Here is a 16,966-nt window from a genome sequence, read left to right on the forward strand (position 1 = left end):
GAAAAACAAATGTTGGGAAATTCTGCTCAGTCCTAAGTAGACCATGCTCAGTCACTATGGGGATGGCACATGCAGTTTGGTCAGTGTGCTGCAGCTTTGTGGGGATAAAGCACTTGGAATGTAGACAGAATCTTTGGAGAATTTCACTGTCAGACTCTACCCAAGCATGCACAAACTGTAATTTTCAGAGGCACATAATTTGGCCAAATTTGGACAGATTTTCATGGAAAAAGGAACAGGCACATCCTTGACAAATGGGTAATCCCCTTGCCAAATTTCAAGTCTCTGCTCCAAAGCAAGGTGGTACTAGAACTTCACAGTGAAACAGTTTTTAGAATTTTTTGAGATAAGCAAAACATTTTCCCATAATTTTGTCTCAGAAATGGCAGGGTTTTTTTTTTTTTCCCTGAAGTTTCCCCCCAAAATTCAGTCTAAGACACACACATCTGGAATGGAAAATTCCAGCTTGAACATTTTAGATTTGCCAAAAGTTTTAAGCAACTGAAAAGTCTTATAATGGAAAATGTTAGGTAATCTTAACTATAGGGGTTGCTACCTCTACCGTCGAAAATAACCTAGTTTAAATAGTATTAAAAATCTACAATATATTTTTCAAGTATAAGATACTCAGAGATGATATTGCTAATATTACTACCTTTGGTTGATTGTTGTACAAAGTCTATATGTATACCACCATATACTCCAAAATCTGGTGCTGAACAACTGGAACAAGTTAGAGTTCATAAAGTATGAATATTTTATTTAACAAGTAAGCATCAGAGGCATCATTTAGAACAGTGTAACAAAATACCAGCCCTGCATAGAATCTGAATTTAAAAAATAATCTCAACCACAAGAAAGTATAATTTTTGACTGAGTTCACTTTATCTTCAAAAGTTTTCTTTTTTTTTTTTTTTTAGAAAAAGGGGTTCTAGTCCTTGTTGAAAGCAAGCATTTTGCTGTAAATTAATATATATATATATATATATATATATATATATATATATATTAAACAGTGCTACTAAAGTTATATTCACGCGTTGATATTCATTGTTAAACCTTCAAGTGCCCAATCCATGAGTTCTGTCGTATCTCTTATTAGAATTGAAAAAGAACATAAATATTTCAAGTAATTCTTCACTGAGCCCCAGTAATAAATACTCCTTATTACATTCTACATAATCTTGTCCACACCAGTTGCTGCAGGGAACAGGGTCCTTTGCAGTGCATTATTATTTTTTGCAAATTGTTTAGTGCAAAGAGTTTTTGAAGTTTGTTCATAAAACTGTCAATACCAGCAATGCAAGATTTTTTCACATACAATAGTACCTTCTTATTAAATGCAAAAAATGGCATGAGAGTTCTTATTTTTCAATACACTTAAATGAACAGCATTTTTTTGCATGGTGAGTTAATAAAATTTCCTAAGGCTAAATTTAAATAAAGCTGTACATAAAAGTTATTTAGTGCTAAAAATCTACAATATATTTTCAAGTATAAGATACTCAAGAGATATTATTGCCAATATTTGTGCTGAATAAAAGCCAGGATTCCAGGTCACCCATTGAATCATTCACATCTCAGCATATCAGGGTTGACTTTCTCACTGAGTTTATGGATTAGAATTGCTAACTCTTCTGTTGCTTGAGACTTATCTTCCAAAAGTTCATAGCGAAGACTGGAGATATCTTGTTTGATTTCCTTTAATTCACCTGTATTAATTGTTGAAAGAAATACTTTAGTATTGTTTGCTAAATATTTATTAAATAATGTTTTGTTAAGTCATCATAATGCATATTTTAGAATTATCACCCTCCCAACCAAAACATTAATCAGAATATCATATGTATTTCAATAACCCAATGAAATGTAGTAACACTGTTGTTCACATGTGTATAGTACATCTAAGATTCTCAAAACACTTTACAAATGTTATTAAATTAATCATAACATCACTGTGAGCAGAACCGGTGTTAGGCATAAACAGAATAAGCAATTGCTTAGGGCCCTGAGCAGCAGAAGGGGGCCCTCTATTCGCTTTTTATTGTGTTTTGGGGAGAAAGGGGGGACATTCCTGCTTAGGACCCCCAATGGACTAGCATGGCCTCTGACTGTGAGATTGGCAAATATCCTCATTTTATACAGAGGAGGCATGGAGATTTTTAAGTGAGTTGCTAAGGTCACACCGGAAAAAAGTGTGGCAAAGCTGGTATTAAGAACACACATCTTTTGAGTCTCTGTTTTCCTTATCTGAAAGCACATCCTTAGAAGTGGGGGGGAAAGTCAACCTATTTTAAGGGATGTTACACTTTGACAGAAGTATAAACATGGCACTTAAATAAAACCTTCCTGGTCAAAACACAAATATCAAGGCCAGGTTGGTGACAAGCAATAGCAGTCTTTATTTCAGGACACCCACTTCAAGGGAAGAACCTTTTTTCAATGTTCAAAGTGTCATTCTTCCAACAAACTGAATGCTGTCAATTCTTATGCAGAACCCCAAGCAGGAAATAGCTTGCCATGTGTGATGTACAGGGTACAAAATAAGACTTTTATTATTCTCTTAAAATGAAATCCTAGGCTCATATATCTGAAATAATCATTCTTAGCAATCATAAGAGGATTTTCTGTCTACAGTGTAGATAGCACCTTTCATCCTATATACTTTGAAAACTATTATAAGTCTTACAATACCACTGTGAGATAAGTAAGATGCAGGGTATGTATGATCTCTTTACTGCTGAGAAATCTGAGGTTCAGAGAGGTCAGCTGACTTGCTCAACGTTACCAAGGAGAATCAGTGAAAGATCAGAATGTAGGTCTTCTGATTCAGTGTGGTGCTCTCACAGTTTGACCAGACTCCTAACCTGAAGTCCACATGCAAATACAAGAAGGGCCTTGTCCCTTCAAGAGACATGTGCTTTGTCAAGCATTTTGGTGAAAGAATACTGATACCATCATCTCTATCCTGCTTTGCAAAAGATGTATGTGTAAGTTAAAAATACCAAAACCAGAATATAAATTTTAAAGTTTTTCTGGCAGTTACATACTTCTGGGCTTCAGGCCAAAAATGTCAAATTGAACTATACACTATACTCTTCTTTTTTGTACCACCTTTGGCATCATCTAGTAACTCAGCACTCTTGGGATTTGAGTGTCATATACACTTTCCTTTTTCTATTCTATTCTTAGTCAGAAATGAGTTAAATACTAACAACAGATTTCAAAGAGGACTATTCAATTACTGCAGCTGTTCTCTTGATTTTGTTTTCCTTTTATTAATATTTTATTGGTTTTCAAATGTACAGAAATTCCAAGTTTATAGTGTATAAAATAAGATTAAGATATACATTATAGTTTGATTTCCTTTCAAGCCTAGATTCATGTGTCAATCAGCTTGACAATTTTTTAAAGCTGTCACTATTTTGCCAATGCCATAGCACTCAGAAATGACTGACAGATTATGGAAGAGGAAAATAAGTTTAGTTAACTTGTAAAGTGTGAACTTCAGGTGAACCAAGTTTAGAATATATTCTTATTTACATTTAAGCATATTTAGTATGGTAGCAAGGCTTTTGGTGTATAAAGCATCAATTTTTTTCAGAAAGTTATTTAACATTAAAAATACACTGCCAAACTGCTCTTTAAGAAGGGCCCAATCCTATCAGCCACTATACTTATTATCATGAATAATCCAATTGATTTCACTGGAATAAATCAAGACAGTAAACCCTTTAGCTAATAGAGTTTGCAGGATTTAGCCCTTACTGTAGAGATCAGATGGGTAGTGACAATAATTAAATAAGATCCACTTTAAATCTAGATGCCATATCATGAGCACTACCATCAACCAAGGCTAACTAGCAAATTTAATCTGCAGGATGTTTGTTTTCAGGGATATTTTTCAATATCTTTCTTAAATGATTTTAATTATTACAGTTTGGCAGTAAAAAAAATTGCATTTTTCTTCATACCAATGTTTAGGCAATATTCTGAGTGATATTTTTGTCACATGAATGGTTTTGCTAGCCCTATGTTTGAAAAAGCACTGCTGAAGAGTGCACTGCATGTGTGATTTAATACAGACCTATATGATTTCCCTCACTGTGTAGTATGAATGGGTGCAAAACAATGGAAATCCTGCAGAAAGTGGGGTGAGAGAACCATGCAGAGAGAAGACGACTATGCAGTGCATCCTTCCCCATCAAGCAAACTGGCAACTGCCTACAGCCTTTGCTTCTACAGTGCACAAGCTCAGCTTTGCAAGAGCCATCTGGTGAGGGGAGGAGTCACGGTAACGTGTTTTTGCCTCTCAAGGCAGAGTAATTTATGATGCCTCATAAATGCTTTCTGCTCTGAGCACAACTAACTCCCTGCTTCCATGCCTGCTTCTCCTTGCAGAGGGTTATGGGGTATGTAGTGACTGACTGACAGGCCAAAGTCACTTCTGCAAGGTAGAGAGCCCTGCTGCCTTGGCTGAAAAAGAACTAGGGTCAGAAAAGCTTTCTAAGGCATCCTAAGATTCTTTAAGGTCTGTCCTACCATTTTTCATAGGACTCTGGCCCACACCAAGAACTGTGGTCACCGCCCCTTTCTCTTCTCACCATATAGCTACCATGTAGCCATTTCCAATGTAGATTGGTGGTTTTCCCAGGGCCATGGAATTTTACAGGTGAATGTTCCCTCTTCCATATAGTTTTATGAAAGAAGGGGAATAAATGGTGCACAGTGTGATAATACATTGTGTGTTCAGTTGAAATGAAATGGAGAGGAAGGATTTTCCTAGTGGTTAAGGTACCAGACTGGGACATGGGATATCTGAATTCATTACTGGCTCCTTCACAGATTTCCTGTGAGATTTTGGGCAAGTTACTTAATCTCCCTTGCCTTCAATTACCCAGTCTAGAAAATAAGGATAGTTCTTCCTTTCTCCCATCATTTGTCTGTCTTGTCTATTACACTGCAAGTTCTTTATGGCAAAGACCATCTCTTACTATGTACTTGTGTTAAGTTCATCGAGCAGAATGAGGCCCTGATCTCAGCTGGGCTTTTAGGTGTTATTGTAGCACAAATAAATAATAATAATACAGTTCCGCAGAAGAACAGTATCGATGAATGCTGTGTTTACAATGGCTCTCACCTTCATTCACTTCATCATTTTCTTTGTCCACTTGTGCTTTCAGAACATAACGTTTTATAAGCCTTTTCATGATTTGCTGTTGGACAAAAAATAAACAGTTAAGCATTTAGACTTAAGCCTATGCACTTAAATATCTCACATGCCTGTACGTGAAACAATTCACAGCCAAGAGATCAAGCACTTTCTTCATCTTTGCTTTTATTGGTGGGGTAAGTAGACCCAGACATTAGAATATGGTTCCTTCCTCGTCCACTTACCTCTTACATGCAGCCCAGACCAGCAGGGGCTCTTAACTGGAGTGGTACAAAAGTGGTAACAACATTTTCATTAAATTATTGCCCCTTCATTCCAATCAATTTCAAACCCCTGAAATTTAGCTTCTCCACAAAATTCTATAAAATGGCTATTTTTTCATATCTAAAACATGTACCAATCCTCATATGACTTTGTTACAAAGCTGCATTCACTTGAAAATGGGTCAGTTTTTGACTGGAACAAATTAGCAAAATTTGGCAAATGTTTTTGTGATAATGTGACTCCTCTTTCCACTTGTAACAAAATATCCAAACCTTCAAATTTAAAATACTTTCTATTACATTGCAAATATTTTGCAGACTTCTAGTTCTAACTTCCCTATGTCAGGGACTCAGTATGTTAGGTTAATTGTAGGATTTTCACTCACACCTTTTTTGTAAATTGCTTTTCCCCCCTCCCTTACTTTTTAAGGTTGCATTCTACTTCCTTGTGCTTCAGCAGGCGCTTTAAAGCAGCTCTTTACTGGCCAGAATGCACCATGTGTTATAAGGTGAATGGAGTGCTGAGAGATGATTAATGAAATCAAACTGGCTATTGTACAAGGCATTGACACTATAAAAATTCCCTGAAAATACAACACCCAAAAGAGAATATCCACACACGTACAGCTGCTTATTTCATTTTCATTTATTGGTTCAATCAGCATCCCTTTCTTAAGCTTAAGAGCCAATAAGAGAGTTGCCTGCAAAGAATAGCAAGATTTAGCAATAATGATCTCTGCACAGAACATTTCCTGGGGATTAATAAGCAGGTGGCATTATTCTTTATTTCCGTTGGCATATTTGTTAATCTTTAAGGTGCTACAGGACTCTCGTTTTTGCTGTATACAGACTAACATGGCTACCCCTCTGGAATTATTATTTATATCAACTTCAGGCCATCAACTCCTTCCAGCCAGTCATTAATCCCCAGGAAATGCCACGTTGCCTCCATTGTTATTGCTTTAAATTTAGAATTATGAATCCCTGTGCAAAACCTAAGTAACAGGCTTTGTGCAAGAGATCTCTTCACAGTTATCAGGGATGGAGCACCAGTACAGCTACTCCCCAGCCTTTTCCCCTTACAATGGGTGAAGCAACCTAAAAAAGGACTCAATAATGACCCCTCTCATCTTGTTCCAGCTCTCTTGATACAGCTGTAGAGAATTTTTTTTTTTTTTTTGCACTATATGAAGGGTATGGAATTAGCCTGTGAAGCCTCTCCACAGTCAGCTTCCTGCTTCAGCAGACGTGAGGTGGTTTTACTGTGTTTGGAGCCTTTTGCACCCCAGCAGGGGAGCAGGTTTTGCATCTAAATATGTGCCCTCACCCAAAAGGATGAGAGTGTCACCTCAGTGCTATGAGCCCCTTTCAGCATAAGGCATGAGCATCCTGAGATTGTACTAGAATTTAGGTATCTCACAAGGTATTGAACTTAGATAAGCCATCGACCCCGTCCAAAGCACTTTATGCGTGCCTACAGGTCAGCTCTAGATCAAAAGTAAAAAATATTTGGACATAGGAGGAGCAATCTTTTAAATTGCTTTGTGACATATATACTTGGATTAATAAGTTTTTAAAATTAACTAGCCATATATTTTTCACTGTGATTGATTCTGGCAAGCCTGAATATATACAATGTTGTGACCTTCCTTTAGGATTTGCTTATTTAGCTTAAAGTATGTTCCCAATGGACAACAACTTCAAACATAACTATTTTAAATTTCTTTTTACATCCACTCAACTCATCATTCAGAATTAGGACTGATCATCCCTTAAACTCAGATATGATTGTGCCTGGGGAAAGGATCAAGAGTTAAAGCTGCAACATCCGCCTAGGTTTTTAGCCTTACCTCTCAATTGTATGGGTTTAATTCAGCCCCTTCACAGTAATTTTTTTTGCAACTGAATTCACTTTATCATTATCTATGACAAGGGTTCTCAGATGTTTTCATTGTGTGAGTCACAATTTAACAGGAAGGTTGTCTTGGGGTCACCCTCCTGCCCATTCACAATCAATTGGATCACCACTCCTCATGCATTGTATTAGCCATCTCCTCTCCCATTCATGGTTTCATAACATGCTTGTGACAACTACAGCAATTGCTTACAGGGAAAAGTAACATTAGAGAAAGTATTTAATGTAATTTCATCTGCTTTTATTCCAGTTTGGCAACTGGAAACAAGAAAAGAAGAGTCAGCAGCACAATGTGACCAGCTAGCAAATGTTTCCACAAACCACCAGGGGTTTATGGACCACAGTGTGAAAAATAAAACTGGCTGGAAACTGGAATTCCTACTCCATGAGAAATTCTGATATTTAAAACAAGTTTTTGTTCTAAACTAGAACAAAACACAAAGTTTCAAAATTTCCTGCAGAATAGGAAACCAAAATCAAAATGATATTTTGGTTAGACCTTTTTGAAATGTTTCCATGGCTCCTTGAGCTGCTCATTGCTCTGCCAGCCCACCCAATAATAAATAAGTTTTAGTTATTGTTTATTATTTTTTCAGCACCTTACTGTCTGTTAGTATCACTCAGTGAGGAAATATGCTCCACTCTGCTTTTCTACCCTTTGTTTCTCTTCCTTCCTTATTCACTGCTCTCAATTTCTCTCACTCCCTGTCTGTGTGAATCTCCTATCCTCTGTGCATTTCCTTCCCTGAAGAAATGCTCAGTTCCTGCTTTCCTGTAGATCTCACTCCCTTCTCCATTCTAAACCCAAATGATCAGCAATGAAATAGTTAATGTTAAGATTGACATGTCATCACTGGGCTTCGGAGCTGATGCTGCAATGAGACTAATAAGAGACAGGGGAGTTTACACCTCTTAATCATTGTGTTAAGCCGCTGGCAGACTCAGGAAGACAGCACTGTGTCAGTAATACTTGGTTCACAGTTGGAAGGTTATCTCTGCAACAATGAGGGCTAGAAACTCACCTTTTTTAAAAAACTGCACAGTTTATGTCCTTTAAGCCACATAAATGCTTCCAGCAGGCAGGATCTGGCCCATGGGTCATATTTTGGACACACTTACTGCACGGGCTTCTTTTGGGCACGCATGTTGCCCTGCTCATATTTGAGGCTATGTAAGTTTACACACTGATACACTGATGTAGTCTAACCTATCCCTTACAGATTTCTAAAGCCCCTTTCACAGGATCTGCTCAGCCTGCTAAAGATTCTCTGCTCCACCAGAGGCCAGAGCAAATATTCTTCCCTTGCTGAGCTGGATCGAATGATCTCTGGCAGGCTCCTCATCCTAGCAGAGTCACTCTGTCCCCCTCTCCTCTCTTCCCCTCCATATCCAGGAAGTTCAAGCTTCACACAGCACATATAATCAGAGAGAACTTCTGAAGAAAGGAAGAGAAGAGAATATCAACCCCATGCTCTCTGGATCTTTCCCCAAAAATTTGCTTCAGTCACTTGCTGCACAGGCTGTCAAAATGGCCAGATCAAGGAAAGACCCATTGGAGAACTAGTTTTAAATGTTTCAAGTGATGGGGCTTGAAAAACAAGCTACAATTACTGTGCACATACAGTAGCAACAACAATATGCTTTTCTGATTGCTGAAAGAATTCTTTTTCATCCTGTGAAGACTCAGTATATTTGAAGCACAGAATTTTCATGATATCCTCACACTATCACATTGCTCTAAACTAGAGCCCACTGAATTCCTTACCTGATAGCGTGTTGGCTGATTGAGAATGCTGTTAAAACTGTGTGATTCGAAAACTCTTGAATTAGATTGAGTGAAGAGATTTAACTAGGAAACAATAAAACTAAATTAGAACATATTCTATGGAATTCACAGCTACTATAACCCAACTTTTCATCTTTTGTCCATATAACATAATGGAATAATAGTCGTGCATCTCTTCAGAATATTGTTTTCAGAAAAATTGAAAACAATAAAAAATAATGAAAAATGTGAAATAATGAAATAATGAAAATAATAAAAAATTGCAAATAATTTGGGCCCTAACTCAGCCAAGCACTCAAACATGAGTTTAATTTCAGGTATGTGCTTAAGGCCATCCCTATTCAGCAAAGCACTTAAGCATATATACTTCAAGCATGTGCCTAAGTCTCATTAAAGTCAAAGCACGGGCTTATGTGTTTTGCTGAATTGTACCTTTGAGGAATAATAATAATATATTTAGAAAACAGTTCACCATCAAGTTATTAGTGCAGCAATGAACTCCAGTAACAGCATCAGAGTCCAAATACTTAGGGTTTTGTAGTTCTGGGGTAGAAATAGAAGGGAAAAAGGATAGTGAAAAGATGGCTAGGTATTAGAATTACTGAGGACTCACGTATAGCAGTGGGAATTAGGAGTTACAGCAGTGAAAATCTTGTGGAGATGAGAGGAGAATCAGAGTCCTAGGATCTATTACCGGCTCTGCCATGAACTTCCTGTGCGACCATTTAAAGTCAAAGCCATTTAAAGGGGACGAGTAAAATTATATATAGATACAAACAGACTATATTTTGTTCCTCTATGATGTATAAAGAAAGCCTGAGTGTATTTATCATAACAAAAACAATTCTGCTTAATCTTTTTTTTTTTTTTTACATTATAAGTTCAGTTTTACCTGCCTTGGAAGACTTTCTAGAGATTGGAGTACTAGTGAAATGAGAACATTACAAGAGACAACAGAGTGAAAGCCTAGTAACTAGGAGGGGAAAAGTTTTTTAACTAATCTGTTTAAAACTACTTTTGCGGGGGTGTAGATTTGTTTTTTGTTTGACACATATTTAACTACAGTGCTTAGGAGGAGAAAGATTTTTTAGCTAAACTATTTAAAACTACTTTTTGGGACACGTATGGGGTTTTATTTTTATTTTACACACACATTTAACTCCAATGCCCAAATAATTTATAGGTAAAAATATATCTTTGTTAAAGATTCAACACCCCTGATAGTTCACAACAAACAGAAGTCTTAGGAAGTCCTTCAGCAAAACAAGCAAAGACCAGAATTGACATTTCCAATATTTTTTAAAGTAAAAAAATCCAAAATATATTATTTAAAAAAAAAAAAAAGCTTTCAAACCTTCTGTATACATGGTAAACCATCAAAAAAGGCTATGATCCTAATTTATAAAAAATGCTTTGAAGGTCACTGTTAACCAGGCTGTGTCCCAGTTACCCATTTCCAAAATGGAAACAATAGTTATCTACCTCACAGGAGTGTTGCAAGACTGAATTTATTACTATTTATGAAGAACATTCAGATGCTATGAATGAAAATGTTATGGAAGCACTATTATTATACCAAAGGCACAATTTCCCCTCATCCCTGTGGGGAAAATAGCTTTTGGCAGTGAAGAAGTTTGTGGAATGGCATACTATATAGCTGGATAAATTTGACCCTTCACCTATTCTGATGACGAAGGGAAACGTTAGCTTTCCAAATCTTCTGGCCTTTTAGCCTTAAAATTAATGAAAGTCCACCAGTGGTATCTTTCTGGCTAAGGCTGAAGACTTTTTTGTTTACTATTTAGGTCATTTCTTGTGGGATTTAATTTTGTTGTTGGGTAGTTGGCTAGGATTGATGTTTTTGTTAGGTTATTTATGATCTTTCAGTTATATTTGGTAAAGGGACCTTTCTGCCCTGTGAAAATGTACCACTTTACTTCATTTTTGTGCAGTGCTTAAAAGGCATCTAGGTTACAGCACTTTAAAAATAAAATGCTTGATTAATTATGGTACTATCCTTCACAAGTACAAATTATCCCCTAAGATTTAAAAGAAAGCAAAGAGCTAGGAGGCAAACACATTTATCCAATGCAATGAAAAATTTTCAAGACCTACCCTAGACTTGGAGTTACTCATTCCTATTTCAGTATCTTTCTGAAGCCTTCTCCTTCTGCACTTAGAAAAGCTAATGATCCTCATGATGAAATAGAAAAAAGACTTGGGGCTTGGTACAAGACTGAATGGTGGAGGTAATGTTTTTCCATCATCAAAATAAGATAACCAGAGCTTAGAGCGAGCAAACTTCCACTCCACATCACTGTCATCCTGCATTAGAAACAAAAAGAGATGTCTACTTTGTTTTACCTTACTTTTAGGTTTCATATAATTCAACACTCTTTCAAAAGGAATTTACCTTAAACAGCTTCTCTTTTTGTTTTATACAGAAATATGATGAACTTGTTAGTGTGAATGATTCCCAGTAGTTCAACAGAAATGCAGCTGCGTTTTCAAGTCTATTTTAACTTAATTCCTGCTGTGTCTATTTACTTGGACTTTTGTTGTTGTTGTTGTTGTTGTTGTGTGTGTGTGTGTGTGTGTCATATTTAGATCAAGCATGCAAACAGTTTTAAAAAGTGTTATTTCTGCACTAAGTGAAAAACAATCTATTACGGTCCTGCTATTAAAAGAGAATTCTGGAATGTGGTGCCATGCAACTGAGAAAATAACAGTACTGCCTTTTGGGCAGGTATAGCATGAGCAGATAATAGACAAGCCTTTCCACACAGCCTTGGCTATCAACATTAATTTTTTTTATTGGCATCCATGGAAAGGAATAATTTTGTGCTCAGACTAGTAAAATCTTATGGCAGTTTTGCAAGCCTGGACCTAACTGAAATTTGAACACATTCTCCAAAGATGAAAAGTTAGTGTATTTATTCCCAGATTAAATTTAACCCTAAGGAATATAAAGTATTTTCAACATGTAAGGGAAATGCACATGCAAAACACATTTTGAATTTTCTCCTTTTATTTTACATTTTTAGTCACTTATTGCTCATCAAAAAATGCCAGCCCTGCATTTACACACAGAATAGGTACAGAATAGTGCAAATTTTCCCATTATATTCTGCCAGGATGAACTGAAATGACCTCCAAACTAGGTGTGATGGCATAGTTCAGTTCCCCAAGACAGCACATTTGCCCTGACTGCTGAGATTGCCAGCTGGATGTCAGAAAATGTCAGTCACAATAGTGGTTTTCATAATTTGGGCTCTTGTCTAGAAAGGGCTGACTGAGATAATTAATTCAGTTTAATATAGGTCACACAACAGCCAGGAGGTGGTAACATCTTTCATGATCGGGGCCATTTATATATTCATAAAGAGAAGAGAATAGACCCTAAAATTTATTGACATTTCAATCACATTTGGTACACAGTAAATCATCTTGGAATTTCCCAAGAAAATAATTTGCATGTCATTTTTACATTCTTTCTGATATCACAAAAGCAAGCTGAAATTCTGCTCAAACTGTTTTTGTAAGGCCACAGATTAATTGGCATCATACATATACTTTTGTCTTTGTTAGCTATCTGGATTTGACTTTAAAAATCAGTAGTCTTCATCAGTCTGGATTTCTTTCTTTTCTATTGCACAATATTTGAATGGTAAGCACCTAAATTGAATTAATTACATTCCAAAATGAAGTTATTTGCTGTCCCAATGAATCCAAAATTAAGCACCTGTCTTATAGATGAAATAGCTATTCATCTGTTTGAGAACTTATTCTAATTTAAGATAAACTGCAGGCATTTAAAATCTGCCACTCCGCATATGTGCGTGAGTGCAGCCACTAAGTTTTCAGGGCACATGGCAATGTGTAGCTAAGATTAGAATAAAATTTTAAATATTCTACTGAAAGCAGAAAAAGGATGCTTACACTTCATACTGAATAATTAATCTTAAAACAGCTGATAAATGTGATTTAGTCATCAGAACACTCTCACATGGAAATCTTTGCCTATGTCATGCACTAGCATAGTGCGTAAACCTAAGAAAATGTGTGTATTAATGAAGTTGAGGTATCTAACACATCAATGTTTAGTTAAAAGGTTTGGGGAAAATGGACTAGTGAGCCAATTATCTTTATGGAATACAGTAAAATCCATTTAACCAGCACCTGAGGGACTGTCTACACAGTAAAAGGTACTGTGTTGAAGAAAATGTGTTACGAAATGTTTAAAAAGTAAGAATTAGGGAATTATCTAGCCATGTGTTAAAATTTTCTGCTCAATAACTTTGTTTTCTATTGTATCCCATCCTTCATTTGAATGTTTGTTTAGCTTTAAGCTTTTTGGAACAGACCTCTACTGTTTGTAGAGTGCTTACCAAACTCTCATGTCTGTATAAAGGAGATGAGCTACACCAGTGGGTCTCAACCAGGGGTACATGTACCCGTGGGGGCACACACAGGTCTTCCATGGGGTACATGAACTCATCTAGATATTTGCCTAGTTTTACAACAGGCTACATACAGCTACATACCATGGGTCTCCAGCAGCCAGGAGCCAATACATGTATTTGTGCTCCTCCCCCCGTTGGCGGCAGTGGTAGCAGCATCCCACAGGGGGTCTGTGGGCCCATTTCCCACTCTTCCCCACTCTACCCCCACTGCAGGGGCGACAGGTGTGGTGGCATTGGTGTACCGAGAAGATCATGCACCTGGGTGCCGGCCTGGGGGGGGTCAGTGGCCGGGCCCTCGGAGAAGGAGCTGCCCCCCGCTAACATCCCTGGTGGCTGCACCGACTCGGCCTGCGGCTTCCTCGTTGCACCCAGTGTTGGGGCAGAGGGACCAGTCACAAACTCTTCCGGTTAGAGTTTTTGTCACTACACCTGGTTGGTGCGGCCGCCGGGAATGTAAGCGGGGCTCGGTTCCTCCGAGGAGAGCCTGGCCAGCGCCCCACCCCTCTAGGCCAGCACCAGGGGGCATGACCCCTGTGCCCCCCCTCGATATGCCACTGGCTTCATAAAAAACATTAGCGAAGTCAGTACAAACTAAAATTTCATGCAGACAATGACTTGTTTATACTGCTCTATATACTATACACTGAAATGTAAGTACAATATTTATATTCCAATTGATTTATTTTATAATTATATGGTAAAATTGAGAAAGTAAGCAATTTGTCAGTAATGATGTGCTGAGACACTTTTGTATGTTTATTTCTGACTTTGTAAGCAAGTAGTTTTTAAGTGAGGTGTAACTTGGGGATACGTGGCACAAATCAGACTGCTGGAAGGGGTACAGTAGTCTGGAAAAATTGAGATCCACTGAGCTACACTATCTGTCCAGATCCTGGGGGGGTTCCAAATAGCTTGGCTGGCTTACTGGGTAGAGCCAAACCTGCAACCCAGTTTTTCTGCCATATCTGCAGAGCAGGGAACCAGGTTGATAGGTATTAAATGACAGTAGAACAAATGCAGTAAGCTACAGGACTCAACTGCCAATCATAGAAAGAAGGAAGAGGGCTCAGATTGGAATTGCATTCACACTTGTATTGTCACTGGTACTGCTTGTTTGGACTCTGTATTTTTATTGGGCTACAGCACTGTGTAGAAATATGTTCTTAACACAGTTTGGTAATATCCACAGATGTAAAACCACATGGTGACATGATAAAATATAACTGCGTAGACAGGCCCTTAAACATGATTCCGGCTACCAATTTCCTGTCAGTGTAGACTAGATCAAACCATTCTGAAAAAAAATTTTCTTTTGGCCTTTCTGTGCTGGTCAACTAAACTCTAATTGAAAAAATATATATATTTAAACCATGTTCAAAGATGTTTTTCGCTCATGTTCCAAAGTTCTGTGTAAATAAGGGATAAATGAGTTGTTCTCATTCTAACTTGTTTTTTATAATATTTTGAAGATTGTTCTCCTCTAAATTTGTTCATGAAACAAGCCATTATTTCCTAGCACAGTGTTTTCTCTTGAGCTGCTTTAACTGAGGTTGTCTCTTTACTGAAACTTATTTCCATTAGAATGTGCCCATTAAGAGGATTCTAGTGTCCTCTGAAAACATAACAAAAGAGAGAGATACCTGAGAGAGAGAGGCCTTACCTCAATTTCTTGGTAGGAGCTGTTGATCATGGCAATCAGCATGTTGAGCAGAACTACAACCATTGTTACATTGTATATGCCATATAAAACATAGCCAATATTCTCTATGAATTTATGATCATATTTGAGGACAACTGAAGTCACTTCAGATAAACCAAATATTGACCAAAACAATGTCTTGAAACTTTCTTCAACTCTGTATGAAAGAATCAAGAGGAATGTTAATAATTATATAATAAATACACAGTTCTTATGACAAATTTAGTAAGTGATAAATAACCTCAAATTTCTGTCTGTGATTTAGATTTTAAAGGCTTGTAGGGATTTAATCAAAACAACAAACACAAGAAAATATTTTCCACAGAACATTTGATTTCTTTCCATCTTGATTTGACTTTCCTGAGAGCTGAGGGCACTCAACACAAACAGAGGCTATGTCTACACTACTGAGACTATACCAGCACAGATATGTCAGCATAGCTCTGCCATCACAGTCCTGCCAGCATAGTCCCTTAGTGTAGACAATAGCCTACACCAACAGAATGAGTTTCTCTGTTCGTGTAAAAACACCACTTTCCCGAATGACATTAGTTATGTTGACAGAAGCAGTCTTCAGTTGACATAGATGCATCTACACCAGGGGTTTCATTGACATAACTATGTTGGTCAGGGGTGTGTTTTTTCCACACATAGCTATGCCAATATAACTTTTCAATGCAAGATCAAGCCTCAGGTCCCTAGTGGATAACTACTGAAATTTTGTATTTCCTTTAGCTTAAGCATAACTTCATACTTACGTTGTAAAAGCAGAGTTTACTTTAGCTCCAAGGTAGTAGGAGTAGAGTATGAACATCCCAATCATAAATGCAAAAAATACCATAATAAAAAGGACCATAAACTTGAAAATGTCCTTTACAGTCCTTCCAAGGGAAATCTGCAAGGGCCCAAAGCTCTCATTTGCAGGCAGGATATATGCAATCCGAGAAAAGCTAAGCACAACAGCTATTGCATAGAGACCTTCAGATATTATCTGGGGATCAGATGGGAGCCATTTGTCTCTGGCTGGAAGACATGAAATAAAGGGATAAATAACCGAGTTTCTTATTTATCACCACGTTTAAAAAAAATAAAGCTATCAACCGGGAATTGTCATGCACATATCTCTAGTGAGGACAAACATTTGTGGAATCTAGTAGTTTTTAATCTAGTTTTAGTTTTTAAGTTATAAATGAAGAATTTGAATTGTATACTTTTTCAGTGGAAGTTATAATGTAAAGAGACATGAGGATCTCTTTTAGTAGTGTGTGCTTTGACCTCTATTGGGAGTTAGGCATGAAAATTAATATGAGGCTATGTCCTATCACAGTATGAATTTTTCATATTATTACAAATAACATTTATAGATTCTATAATAATTAAAATAATTACTAATATTTGCACATTTCTGTATGTGATAAAATTTTCCTAAATAAAACTAAAAAATATTAGTATTCTTATAGGTATCCTATTCTTTATTTCCCTTTTTTATTATTTACTTTGTTTAGGTATGAGAACCAATGATGTAATGTTTAGGTGCCCTGCCACCTCCAAAATCCATAGCCTGGAGTTAGGTACCTAAGCCAGGGTCACCCCTTTCTCACAAAAAAAACAAGAGAAAGGAGTCTTCCTCTTATATCCATCAGTCCATTTCAAATCCCCATTTTTCC

General features: G+C 37.1%; 1 protein-coding gene and 1 long non-coding RNA gene across 2 annotated transcripts in view; one reads left to right on the forward strand and one right to left on the reverse strand.

Moving 5' to 3' along the window:
- Nucleotides 1–1,416: 1,416 nt before the first annotated feature.
- Nucleotides 1,417–16,966, reverse strand: part of TRPC3 (transient receptor potential cation channel subfamily C member 3) — a 54,695-nt gene continuing 39,145 nt past the window's right edge. The window contains exons 7-12 of the mRNA XM_067530176.1: nucleotides 16,058–16,322; nucleotides 15,261–15,456; nucleotides 11,253–11,462; nucleotides 9,117–9,200; nucleotides 5,141–5,216; nucleotides 1,417–1,712 (exon numbers count right to left, since the gene is read on the reverse strand). Coding sequence (XP_067386277.1) covers nucleotides 1,570–1,712; nucleotides 5,141–5,216; nucleotides 9,117–9,200; nucleotides 11,253–11,462; nucleotides 15,261–15,456; nucleotides 16,058–16,322 — 974 coding nt within the window. The 3' untranslated portion in view covers nucleotides 1,417–1,569. The remainder of the gene's footprint in view (nucleotides 1,713–5,140; nucleotides 5,217–9,116; nucleotides 9,201–11,252; nucleotides 11,463–15,260; nucleotides 15,457–16,057; nucleotides 16,323–16,966) is intronic.
- Nucleotides 4,137–8,216, forward strand: LOC137141330 (uncharacterized). Its single transcript, XR_010916581.1, has 2 exons — nucleotides 4,137–4,276; nucleotides 7,602–8,216. It is a non-coding gene; the product is annotated as an uncharacterized lncRNA (long non-coding RNA).

This window comes from Emydura macquarii, unplaced genomic scaffold, assembly GCF_026122565.2.
Source record: "Emydura macquarii macquarii isolate MOO-44397 ecotype Brisbane River unplaced genomic scaffold, CSIRO-AGI_Emac_v2 contig_3044, whole genome shotgun sequence".
In the NCBI taxonomy this organism is placed as follows: domain Eukaryota; kingdom Metazoa; phylum Chordata; order Testudines; family Chelidae; genus Emydura; species Emydura macquarii.